Source organism: Castor canadensis, chromosome 2, assembly GCF_047511655.1.
Source record: "Castor canadensis chromosome 2, mCasCan1.hap1v2, whole genome shotgun sequence".
Classification (NCBI taxonomy): domain Eukaryota; kingdom Metazoa; phylum Chordata; class Mammalia; order Rodentia; family Castoridae; genus Castor; species Castor canadensis.
The window spans coordinates 168,079,031-168,092,802 of record NC_133387.1 but is presented as its reverse complement, the minus strand read 5'-3'; the positions used below and the strand labels follow the sequence as shown (position 1 = coordinate 168,092,802).

The 13,772-nt window shown below is 35.0% G+C and overlaps 1 protein-coding gene across 18 annotated transcripts in view; it reads right to left on the bottom strand.

The window, feature by feature from the left end:
- Arhgap32 (Rho GTPase activating protein 32) overlaps positions 1-13,772 on the bottom strand; it is a 301,921-nt gene that overhangs the window by 148,832 nt on the left and 139,317 nt on the right. For 16 of the 18 annotated variants that reach the window (XM_074066349.1, XM_074066354.1, XM_074066359.1 and 13 more), the window contains 3 exons: positions 4,884-4,975; positions 4,315-4,356; positions 3,867-3,951 (listed from right to left, as the gene is read on the bottom strand). In XM_074066349.1, the coding sequence (XP_073922450.1) occupies positions 3,867-3,951; positions 4,315-4,356; positions 4,884-4,975 (219 nt within the window). The remainder of the gene's footprint in view (positions 1-3,866; positions 3,952-4,314; positions 4,357-4,883; positions 4,976-13,772) is intronic. The other 2 variants (XM_074066350.1, XM_074066361.1) reach the window with 1 other exon arrangement.

The following is a 13,772-nucleotide window of genomic DNA, read 5'->3' as shown; positions in this document are numbered from 1 at the left end:
TCCTCAATCTCTTTCTTCAGAAGTGTATAGTTTTCCTTGTAGAGGTCTTTCACATCTTTTGTTAGGTTTACACCTAGGTATTTAATTTTGTTTGAGGCTATTGTAAATGGAATTATTTTCATACATTCTTTTTCCGTTTGCTCATTGTTAGTGTATAGAAATGCTAATGATTTTTCTATGCATATCCACACTATTTAAGGTACCTACCAATTTGTTACTTAGTAGCCACCTTGCTTATCAGATCAACTATCATGGTACTATAGTGTTTATGTTCAAATAACTCTTATTTTACTTATAATGGCCCAGTGTGATGCTGGCAATTTTATTAAAGTATAACTGGTCTATTTCATTATTGTTGTTAATATTTTGTTATTGTTATTAATCTCTTATCTTGTCTCATTTATAAATTAAACTTTATTGTAGGTATGTAGGTATACAAAAAGCATAGTTTATATAGAGAGTTCTGTACTATCCAGAGTTTCGGTCATCCACTTGAGGGAGGGGAGGCTTGGAGCATATGCTCTGTGTAAGGGAGACTACTAACAAATGTCAACATTTTAAATGTACATACTCTCTGACCCAGTCAATCCTCTTAAAGGATTTTATTAAACCAATATACTCACATCAGTAAAACCTGAAATACATCAATCAATAAAGAACTGATTAAATAAATTATTGTACAATAAAAATGAAATACCATGTAGCTATAAAGAGGTAATTCCAAATTATTAAAATGATAAAATATGCCTATATACATATATACATCATTTATACATATGCCTTGACACGTGCTCCAAAGTCAGAGAACAGAAAGCCAGGCAAAACTGACTGAAGAGTGGATTTCTCAGGAGAGGTATGCCAGAGTATGATCAACATAAAAAAAAAAAATTCTTGAGGTGCAAGGTTTTCTGTGAACCACTCCTAACCACACACTACAGAAGCCTCGGGGTCCATTCACAGTTCTGAAGAATCTCATTCATATGCCTCACATGTGAACTGTCACAAAATAGGTCCTGGCCTATTACATAATGTGACCGTTTTTTTTTGTTTTTTTTTTTTATTCATATGTGCATACAATGCTTGGGTCATTTCTCCCCCCTGCCCCCACCCCCTCCCTTATCACCCACTCCTTCCCCTCCCTCTCCCCCCCATCCCCTCAATACCCAGCAGAAACTATTTTGCCCTTATTTCTAATTTTGTTGTAGAGAGAGTATAAGCAATAATAGGAAGGAACAAGTGTTTTTGCTGGTTGAGATAGGGATAGCTATACAGGGAGTTGACACCCATTAATTTCCTGTGCGTGTGTGTTACATTCTAGGTTAATTCTTTTTGATCTAACCTTTTCTGTAGTTCCTGGTCCCCTTTTCCTATTGGCCTCAGTTGCTTTAAAGTATCTGCTTTAGTTTCTCTGCATTGAGGGCAACAAATGCTATCTAGTTTTTTAGGTGTCTTACCTATCCTCACCCCTCCCTTGTGTGCACTCGCTTTATCATGTGATCAAAGTCCAATCCCATTGTTGTGTTTGCCCTTGATCTAATGTCCTCATATGAGGGAGAACATATGATTTTTGGTCTTTTGGGCCAGGCTAACTTCACTCAGAATCATGTTCTCCAATTCCATCCATTTACCAGCGAATGATAATACTTCGTTCTTCTTCATGGCTGCATAAAACTTCATTGTGTATAGATACCACATTTTCTTGATCCATTCATCAATGTGACCGTTTTAAATACTCTTCTTTAGTTTTAGATCTCTGTCATCTTATTTGTCTTCATGGTGTTCACTAAAATTCCTTGTGATGTTTATTGCTTCCGAAAAAGCCCACTCAACCTTATAAAGATCAGTACCATACATTTTTCTTTCTTCTGCCTGAGAAGTAGTAGAAACAGTTACAGAGCAGAACTGAGTGCAATGGGAAAGTGAGAACTGGTGCACACTTCTATAATAAAGATGAGAGCCAAATTCAGCTGAGTATTGTCTCTTCCCTACCTACATCTTCACTGCACTCATTGTAAATAAGTTATAAAACAAAAGAATAAAAGTTTAAAACTATAATATTGTTTACTACAATTTCATTCACCTCATAGATAAAGGAAATGAAACACAAAGAAGCTGAGCTGCTTGCCCAAAACAGCAAACTTCCTAAGAAGCAGAAAGGAAATTAGAGTCTGTATTTGCTAAGTGAAGCCAGTCTTTTTTCTATTCCATTATACCATGTTTACCATAGTTAACTATAGCTTTGTTTTTGTTTTAAATCAAGTCCCTTCAGAGAGTTCCTGACCTATTACATAATGTCAACATTTTAAATACTCTTCTCATTTGGTTTCAGATCTTTAGCCTCCTATTTCTTTTCATGGTATTCAATAGAACTGCTTGCAATGTTTACTGCTTCCAAACAAGACCATTCAACCTTGTGAAGACAGAGGACAAAAGCAACAATAACAACAAAAAGAAGCAAAGTAAATTTCCTAAGAAATGATTTACCTAAACTGTAAGCTATGCAAACTAAGTCAAAATACTTAGCAATCATAAAATGTAAAATACATAGTTTTCTTAACCAGCTCTTCCTGATGCAACACATTTATCATTAACTCATTAAAGAAGCAAAATATCCTTTGTTTGAAGTCACAATAGTCAAGCATTACAAATCTCTAATACTTTTTTTCTAACACTCTTAAACTGTCAATTTATCCAAGTAGAATGTCCTGCACCTTCACAAATGCTGTAGATCAAATTCATCTAACCAGTTTATGAAAAAAAAAACTACAGAAAGTAGCACACTGTGACACTATATCAGTTATGCCTCATAAGTTTCCAACCAGAGAGTTATGGAGACCAACAGGAGGTAGCGAACCTCTCCATGTAGTATGTAGAAAACAGTATTTTTTTTCTGTTAGCCTATTTTGAAAAAAAAAAAAATGAAGAAGGTCTTTTGTTCCCTTGAGGAAATATAATTTTTAAACTAATCACAATCTGATTTTTTTTTTAATTTCCATTGACTTTTTTCACATGAAGCTGCCAATGACTTATAGTAAGAGCAAAGTATTTGGCTCAATATCTACCAGTTAGAGTCTATAATCTTATGTGAATATAAAGGCTAATAATAGACAAGACAGTTTGGAAAAAAGAAGAAATCAAATGGGAGCACTTCAATCTGCCAAATGACAAAATTTATATCAATTAAGAGTAGGTAGTATTACCAGGAATACCTAATTTCAGAATAAAAAGTAGTACAAAACCAATAGACATATGGACATGACACATGACAGAAAAGAGGAAAAAGACTGATATTCCTTAACGAATATGGAGTCAGGCTAGAAGTAAGGAAAGTTCAGAACTCATAGGTATATGCAGGTTGCTCGTGTCTGGCTAGGAAAAGGCCCAGACTACACACACCTGGCTGGGAACCGCCTATGCCCCTCCCCACTCATTTATGCCCCTCCCCACTCATTGATTATTAGATGGGAATCACCTGGTTCTTCCCTTCCCATAGATTAGCATACGTTTTAAAAACACTTGGAGAAGAGAACCACCCTCTCTGTGCCTCTGGATTCCACCTGGGCCCCACCATGCTCCCTTTTGTATTTCTTTCCCTAACTTTTACTAAACTCCTTCTGCACCCATGTGTCCTGCCATGGATTCTTCTATGCAGGACAAAGAATTTAAAGTCTTCTGATCACAGACTGAACCAGCACTGTTAACAGTATAAATGAGTGTGGTATGTGCCAATTTGGCACCAAGTGCTAGTCAACAGAAGAGAATAAAAAGTTTGACCTCAACCAATAAAACATCAATGGAAAAAACTACTTGAAAGTGCCACCTGTCAGTTATCCTAATTCAGAATGTAGGAAGTGTATCAAAAGTACCTGTATGCTGCCGAATTCAACATTCTCATAATGGAAATGTGCACATTCTGCCATCTTCGGAAAGTGACCCTTCGTGAAGGGTAACCTAAGTACATGAAAACAAATATGTAAAAAGATAAATTCCAGAACAGTCACAATTACTAAGCCTAAGGGTTCACAGGTTTGAGAGCTCATGCAAGCAAAACTATTTCATAAGCACATGCACATGAGCCACATATATCCACACAAACCTTCTTCAGAAATACACTCAAAGAATATTGCATTTAGTGCATAGATGTAAACCAAAGATGAGAAATAAGAAAGCATCACGACACTCTCCTAATCTTGCCCAAGTCAAAGTCCACAGGAAAAACTGCACTTTCAGCTAATGTCATCAAAGCTGATTGTGAACTGCCAGCTTTTAACCAGAAGCAGCATTGGCAAAATAAAGCACAAAACCAGATTTTACCTGTGCATGTTGTCACAGCCCATTAGTCCTGGAGTGGCAGACCTGGATGCAGAAGGAACACTTTTATCCTTCTCTTTCCTCTACTTACTCATGAAGCATAGCTAGATATCTAACCCTGTTTTGCTTCACGAAAAGATGGTTTTCCTGTTTAAAACCAAATGGGAAAGCTCCAGGTATTTCACTTAACAGCCAACTCAACTCTTAACATGTACTTCAAACTTGCCAAAGGCAAACCTAGGATCTAGAGATCCCATAACTCAACCAGCAAAGCTGATTTTTCTAAATGAATGAAAGCATGCATTAAAGCTACCAAGAAGAACATGCTTGGATTGTTTCTGTCAAACAAATGCAACCTAATAGACATTTCAAGAACAAAAATACAGTCTATTTTTAGAAAAGTAGTCTGTAGGCCTATCCCACTCATTGTTGAGTCACAATTCAAAGCTTACTGATATGCACAGTAAGAGCTTATTTAGGAAGGAATCTAGAAATAAAAGTTGTCCAAGAAACAAAGAACCAATTTCCACTTATACAAATTCATTTAGAAACCATTTCAAAGTTATACTTACTTCTTCACATGTCTAACCTTCATACTTGCTGTACTGCTACATGTCTTAAGAGTAAGATCTCCAGGAATCTCTGGAACATCTGCTCCTCTTGCCTTAAAAAACAAAGACGAGATTTATGATGATTCCATTGGTGCTAAAACCTCTTAAAAAGCAGATTATAGTGTATTTTCCTGATTCTGCTGACTTTCTATCAATAGAAATACATTTGGGTTAATAAAATCTCCTTAAAATCATAACTTATTTGACTTTTAATCATTAACAACAAGTAAAAAACACTGACCTAATACAAATATTTGGCCCTACCATATAAGGTAAAACTTTCTATGAAAGTAAGAATTCTCAAGCTCTTGTAATCAAATTTAAAAACCAGCTATGACAAGTCTCAGTACAAACTAAAATTTCCACTGGGAGTTGTTAGAATAAAATAATCTTTGTAACAGTGATAATAAAGGTTTAAATGGTAATATGAACATAAGCAGACCACAACATGCGTTTCCCACTTCAAAATTTGAAAGCAACATGTATACAATATTTCCAATGTACTCCTTATTCTGCCATAGTTTTCATGGAGGTGGCTTTTTTATTTCAGTAACACATTCAGCTGCATTATTTTTGTAAAAACTGAAAAACAGTATGTTCTTAACCAGCTAGACAAAATAAAAATGAAGTCCAAATATCTAACATAAAAAAATTTTACACTAGAATACCTGTTTTAAAAGAGAAAAACGTAATTACTATAGCCCATGCCACATGATTCAATGAGAAGAAATGATATGGGATGAACATTTAAAGTGAGTTGAGAGGAGAATTACAACCTTAACTGTATTTTTTGAAGTATTCCTTTTTAAGGGCTAGATTAGTGGCTCAAGTGGTACAGCACCTGCCTAACAAGAGTGAAACCTTGAGTTCAAATCCCAGTACTGCCAAAAAAAAAAAAATTAATTAAAAAATTTTGAAGTACAGTTTTTTTTTATGAAAAAATGGTGAAAGGTTTATATAGTGTTTTTAAAAAGTCTTTCAAAGATATTAGATCCAATTTTTTTGTTTGGTTGGTGCTGGGTTTTTTTTGTTTTGTTTTGTTTTGTTTTTTGAAGTGGTGATGGTAGTACTGAGGTTTGAGCTCAGGGCTATTTGAGCCACAGCTCCAGTCCTTTTGCTTTAGCTACTTTTTAGATAGGGTCTTGAGGTTTTTGCCTGGGATGGTCTCTGAGGGTGATATTCCTGAAAAGCTGGGATTAAAGATATAAGCCACCCCACCCAGACCAAAAAGAACTATTTTTAAGTGTGTATATTTCATTGTAAGTTCTTTTTGGAGGTCTTCCAAAGAAAAACAATGTATACTATATTCTTTAACGACAGAACAAAACTCTTTTCATATGAATTTACACAACCTTTTTATAAATCTATTTTATTATCGGAACTTGTATAATTTTTCCTTTGTCTAGCAATAGTTGTTTTATAATTCTAGGTTATTTTAACAGTACTGATCATCATTCATCAATTATTCTTTACCATACTAAAAATATCTTAAAAGAGTGAAATAAAAAATCATTTCTAGGCGGGCGGGGGTGGAGGAAGTGGCCCAAACAATGTATACACATGTGAGTAAATGTAAAAATGATAAACTAAAAAAAAAAGAAAAATGAGGAAGACCAGTTTTTCTTAAAGGATGAACTGGTAAATACTTTAGGCTTGTGGGCTACATTGTCTCTGCTACTACTCAACTCTGCTATTACAGCACAAAAGCAACCACACAAAAATGACCAAACATGGCCACATTTCAGTAAAAGTTTATTTGCAAAAACAGGTGGCCAGCAAGCTGAAGTTATCCAATCCTTGACCTACATGTTTGATGCCACATCATTCAGCTTTTATATTATATTGTCCAATTGGTTGCTTCATCCTTCAAAGGTATTTTTAAAGGGTGAGATATCATCTTTGCAGTCTGCTTTGAATATATTTGCTAATTCCATAGTTTTTGTTTTCCATCCATAATGGAAAAGGGAACAAAATTGACAAAAGGCATCTCAAAATGATTTGAAACATCAATAAGATGGAGACAGCCATCTTTTGATGGCTCACGCCTGCAATACTAGCTAGCTACTTGGCAGGCTGAGATCAGAAGGATCACAGTTCGAGGCCAGTTTGGGCAAACAGTGCGCGAGACCTCCATCTCCAGATGGAACAAAATGGACTGGAGGTGTAGCTCAAGTTGTACAGCCCCTGTTTTGCAAGTTGCCTGCTTTGCAAGTGAAAAGCCTGAGTTCAAACTCCAGTCCCATCCAAAAAGAAAAAAAAAAAGATGCAAACAATTATCACTTTAGATGATAATAATAAGGGTAAAAGTAACCACACAAATAACATTTCACAAATGATAATATCCCAGGGGAAAATAGTATAACTTCAGAATATACTACTAAAGAAAAAGGAAACATGGAATTTTCCTCTAGTCACTCAACTGAAGGCTTTATCATGCTATATTCTGTAACAACATAGATCACCTTCTTTTGCTTAAAAAAAAAATATCAACACCCCTTCATCATCAATAATATATTTGTACGACAAAATCTATCTGATAAAAGGCTGGATTGCTTAAATTCCTATTAAAATTTCTAATGAAGTGGTTTTTCAATATTCTGCAAATTATTCATGAGATTTGACTTAATATTATAAAAGGATACACTGGACTGAGTTGGTAAATAGTGAGGACTTCCTTTGGTAGACTAAGATTAAAATATTAACTTTCTTTTAAGAATAAGCTGTTTGTCTGGGTAGGCCACTGGCCCCAACATACGTCTAAAAAGGAAATGAGAAGCCTGTCCAGGCTATCATTTACAGGAGGGAGGCGCACTGTGGACCAAACACCTCTGCAGCCACTACTGACTGTTCAGTAGGTGGAAATGTGTCCCCAGCTGGCATGGCAGGAAAACATCTGCCCAAAAAAATAAATGGGTAATAATCAGGCAATGAACCAAACAATAATCCAAGAAGCTTTAGAGGACTGGAGACGGTATGTTTAAACCACTAGTTCAGTCCATCCGTGATCATGTATGGTTTTTCCAGCAATATTTTTCCCAAGCCCAGAAATACTCTAAACACATCCTGGTCACTAAGCATGCTTCTATGGATTAATAAAAACAATATACTTTAACATAACAAAGTCACATTTACTCTTTTAAGTGAATAGAATTAAAAGGAAATACAGTACAATATTGCCCAATCACCTAATAAACTAACATTTTCACCTACATATCTAAAAATATAAAACCCTTAAATTGCTACTGAAAGCATATCACTTGAGTCATTTTATTCTGTTGCTACAAATCAAAGATTAAGAAAGTACTCTTTTAGAAAACAGTTCATTAAGTAAAATTCATTCATTTGAATTACACAGTTTTGCCTACTTGTTCATGTTATAATTATCACTTAATTTTGCTTCCAAAGTAGAATTTATAGTATCAGCTATACAGAAACAGCATCATTCATCAATAGAAATGACACAACAGAAGTCAATCAAAGCGGGGTCCGGCAATAAACGTCTGTAAACCCAAACTCACAAGGCTGACACAGGAGGATTGAGAGTTGGAGGGCAGCCTGGGCTTTAAATTGAGACCTTGCCTCAAAGGACTGAAAGAATGTGTTCAAATACTTTAAGGGAATAAGTCCATTAAATGACTTTTATCACCTCTTCTCTTCATTTACTTTTATACCTCTTCTTTTTTGTTTTCCAGTTTTTGAGACAGGATCTCAAACTCACAAACCTGCCTCAGCTTCCCAAGTGCATGCACCACCACACCAGGCATACCTCTTCTTTCACTATGTGATCCAACTAAGAATGATCATTACCCCATCTATAAACCTATGTTCAAAATCCAATTCAAATCCACTTATTCCATTTAAAAATATACCAATTATTTTGCTAAATGCTATTTTTCTTTATTAATCTTTCATAGGATTTATTCTTTTTGATGGTAATGAGATTGGGATTCATCCTTTATAAAGCACATTGGAGCATTTTGTTTTCATTCACATCTGATTGCAAGTTGTCTTGTGTCATTCTCTAATCAAAGGGTTTTCTATTCATCAAGAGGATAAACTCCCTGAGAAGGGCCAGAGGTAGAACATGCATCATATTTTATTAGTATCTGACATCCTAAATGCCAGTTTTAACTCTAAAATTTATCACCCCTCAAGAAAAATGGTCAAATAAATTCAATATTGTTAACCACTCGAGAAAAACAAAGTTTTTTTTTCTCATTTTAGTTGCCCTAGGTGATAAACAATACCTATGAAAGTCTATAGTTAGCAAAATAAAGTTCTTGATTTCAATAGCTATAGACTCTATTTCTATGATTTAAAATATCTTACTTGGGTTGGCAGTGTGGCTCAAGTGGTAGAGCACATGCATGGCAAGCACTGGGTCCTGAGTTCAAACCCATATACCATCAAAAAAATTTTACTTATTAACTTCTTGCTCAGTACTAAATCATCCTCCAGAAAATTTGACCTAAATTATACTGTTACCCAGCATGTAGAAGAGTTCCTATTTTCTCAGTATTTCATAAATACTGAACACTATCAGTTTATCATTCTGACAAAATTATTTCTTCACCTTTCTTTTTGATAAGTAGATAACAATTGAACACAATTTCCATTTTTAGGAAGCATATCTATTTATTATTTTATAGAGTATATTTTATTCTTATATTTTATCTTTTTGAGATTTTTCAAAACTTAAGTTAAAGCTAATAATATTTGTCTGACATATACTATGCTAAGATGTTTAACAGCCTACCCTAAAAATCATAAACCTGGAAGTTGAAGAATTTATACCTTGCTATAATTTGAATATGGTTTGCCCTCCAAAGGTTCATGTGCTGAAGGCTTGGTCTCCAGTACTAAAAGGTGGTGGAACCTGTAAGAGGTGATTAGTTCACTGGGGTATCACCCTCAGAAGGGGATAATGCCCTCTGGCAAGAGTGGGTCAGGTCTCATAAGACTGGATTAGTTCCCATGAGAATGGTTGTTACAAGGCAAGTTAAGCTCCCACGGCTCTCTCTTGCATGCTCCAGTCATGCAATGCCATTCTCCATGTTATGATGCATCATGTGGTCCAGATGTGACTGCCTGACCTCGGACATTTCAGCCTCCAAAACCATGAATCAAAATAAACCTTTTTTCCTTACAAACTATCAGTCTGAAGTATTTTCTGTTTGGGGTTTTGGAAGGTTTTGTTTTGTTTTGTTTTGTTTTGTTTTTGAGACAAATTCTCACTATGCAGCCTCCACTAGTCTGGAACTCAGAAGTTCTATGAAGCAATACTAATTAAGACAAAGTTGTATTGAAATAAAGACATAAACCATACAAATACACTTGAGCAGGGTGGATAGATGAATAAATTAGGGTATATTTATTCAATGGAATTCTGTGTTTGGAAAACAAATAATTACTAATACTTTAAAGAACATGAATAAGTCTAACCATTATTATAGTGTGTGAAAGAAGACAGAAGGAGGGGATCCTACTATGTTTTTACATTTACATGAAGTTCAAAAATAGGTAAACTTATTCATAAAGTAACAGTGTTACATTTGACTGGTAGGAGGACCAAGAAACCTTACTGTGTGCTGACTAATGTTGGGGTAGATGGAGGGTTCCCAAAAGTATTCTAGTAATCAAACCACACACTAAGATTAATGTATTTCATTCACATTACTGTGTATATTAAAGTTCAATTAAAGTTAACAGAATAGGCTGGGATAGCTCAGTGGTAGAGTACTTATCTAACATGCAGGGTGAGTTAAGGTTCATCCTCAACATTACAAATAGTAACAGAAAAAAATCAAAAAGGCATTTTTATAGAACTTAAACTGCTCCTACAATTTTCTGGAATAGTTATGATAACCATTAAAACTATTAAAATTTAGGAAAGAATAATATTCCAAGGAATAAGGTGGGTTTAATGGGGGGGGGAAGCAGGGTGGATACTGGGGTTTCAACTCAGAGCCTCATGCTTGCTAGGCAGGTGCTCTACCACTTGAGCCACTCTGCCAGCCCAAAGGAATGTTTTCTAACTTAGTTTATACCAGTTAACCCCAGACGTCAAAATCACCCAAGAGATCCAGCTACTCAGAGGTCAGAGATCAAGAGGATCAAAGTTCAAGGCCAGCCCAGGAAAGAAGCTAGCAAAACCCCATCTCTAACAATACACTGGACATGGTGGTTCATGCTGGTGAATCCTAGCTATGGGGGAGGCCCTAGTTACAAGGATTGTAGTCTGAAGAAGGCCATGGGCAGAAACAAAACACCCTACCTAAAAAGCAACTAAAGCAAAAAATGGGCTGAGGGCCATGGCTGAAGTGGTAGAGCACCTGGCCTACCAAGTGTGAAGCCCTGAGTTCAACCCCCAGGACAAGGGTTGGGGAGTGGGGATCACCCAAGAGATTTGACACCAGCCAAGATTAGATTAAAATCACCACTAGAAACTAAAAAAGCTAAATAGTGTATACAAGAACTGTTAAAAACACTAAATGTCAAGCATCAGAAGAGACATGACAAATTAATATAAAGTGAACAATACGGTGCCCAAGTTGTTAGCCCATTAATATTTGCATCTGAAATTCCCCCTAAAGACTCATGTTGTTGAACATAATGGTCTCCAGTGCAGCAATGTCCAGAGGTGGGGCTTTGGAGCATGACTGAATCATGAGGGCTCTGATCTTATCAATGAATTAATTCATTGATGGGTTTATAACTGAACAGATTTTTGGGAAGTGGTAGAAACTGGAGAAGGTGGGGCCTAGTAGGAGGAAGTAGGTTATAGGGGCTTGCCTTGGAAAGTAACTATGCCTTTGTCATTGTTATCCTGTCTGGTCCTGCCATCATCTTCCCCACCTCATATCTGCTATGAGTGTGAGGCCAGTCCAAGCAAATCAAGTGAGATCCTACCTCAAAAACAAAGGACTGGGAGCAGGACTCAAGTAACAGAGTACTTGCTTGCATTCATGAGGTCCTGGATTCAATCCCCAGGACTTGGGGAAGGAGAAGCAAGTCTGAGATAAAATAGATATTGTTCTAATCAAATAGACTTCAAAACAGGTCCTATGAACTTTGTACATTAGATACTAAAACCAATGAAAGGACTGAAATTCTCTTAGGAAAAGTAGAAACTATTTTAAAAATCCAAATGAAAATTATAAAATTGAAAAAAGTAAATAAAAATACTGTTGTGGCTCAACTGCAGAATAGAGATGACAGATGACCCTGACAATAGATAAAATTATCCAACCTGAAGAACAGAAGTTAAAATTTTTAACAGATTTTTAAAATATGAACAGTCTTACGTTATATACTATATATTATATTGCTATAGAACAATAGCAAAATACCTAGGATTCACGTCTCTGAAATCTCTAAACATGAGAAGAAACACATTAGGACAAAAACAACATTCAAAGAAACAATTCCTAAAAACATTACAAATCTGTTGAAAGGTACATATTTACAGACTGAAGAAGATCACCAAAAACAAATCAGTATAAACTCAAAGAAAATTACAAAACATTCTAATAAAGCTGTTGAAAGCCAAATATAAAGGAAATATCTTAAAAGCATTCAGAAACATACTGCATATAAGTACTGGACAATTAAGATTTAAAAAACTGTGGATTCTTCATCAGAATCCAGAATACCAGAAGATAAAATGCTAAACGGATTCTCAAGCCAGAAACCTGCATCAAGTGACAATATTCTTCAAAAATGAAATAAAGATATATGCAGATGAAAGAAAATTCAGAAAATCTGTCACCAGGAGATAAGCTTGAAAAAGAAATGCTGAAAAATGTTCTTTAGATGGATGGAAAACGATAGTTCAGTGAAGTAGTATTTGAACCTTCTGGTATGAAGAAAGAACATAATTAGGTAAATGTAATAGATTATTAATCTCAAATTCTTTAAAATGCAAGTGCCAATTGAAAGCAAAAAGGTTAATTTCTGCAGGACCATTTCTAGTCGCAATAGAGTAGAAACAATCTATATTTCTATTGATAAAGGAACAGCCGATTGCAGTAATGCTGCATGACACAATGGAATAGTCATAACTATAAAAGCAATAAGGAAGATTTCAATCTATTTCACAATCATCTTCACCAGGCTAGCCTTTTAAAAGACAGCAAGCATAAAATATATATGTATTTTAAAAAGTGGAAGGGCAAACCAAAACTACTTTAAATGTTTACTTATGGGGAAGAAAAAGACAAGAATGAAAGATAGATTATTCAGAGTGCCTTATTTTATAGTTCATATTTTGGGGCCATTTAAATGTCTTAAATATTTGTAAAATTAAAATAGAAAAATTGGGCAATCTCTAAAAATCAAAAACCAAATAAAACAAATTGACCTAATTATAAGTTAGTGGGTTAGACACCCAGAGAGGAATTACTTCAAATGACAGTAGGGCAAAGTTAATGTATCCTTAGTAAGATATATCCTAGAGATATAAAACTGTTTTCAGTGAAACTAGCAATACATTATTTTTGAAGCTATTAAAAATAGAAAAGTAAAGCAAAAAAGTAGTTGTTAATGGCACTAAAAACTAATGTTTACAGCAAAAGAGATAAAAATATAAAATAAAGAAATTAAGTAGAAACCTTTACTCGTGTGTGTGTGTGTGTTTGTGTAAATGAGCCAGGTAGAATGTCAGAACTGACAAATGCAGAAGGCATACTGAATCTTCATTAAAGCAAAGCATATACTTGAGTCTTCAGTGCTATACCTGTGCATGAGATTTTAAAATGAAAGTTCTATGTTAATACAGCTAAATTGGAAAGTGATTAAATACTGAATAATGTTAAATAAGTGTCAATTATTGTAAATTAATATGCAACAGGA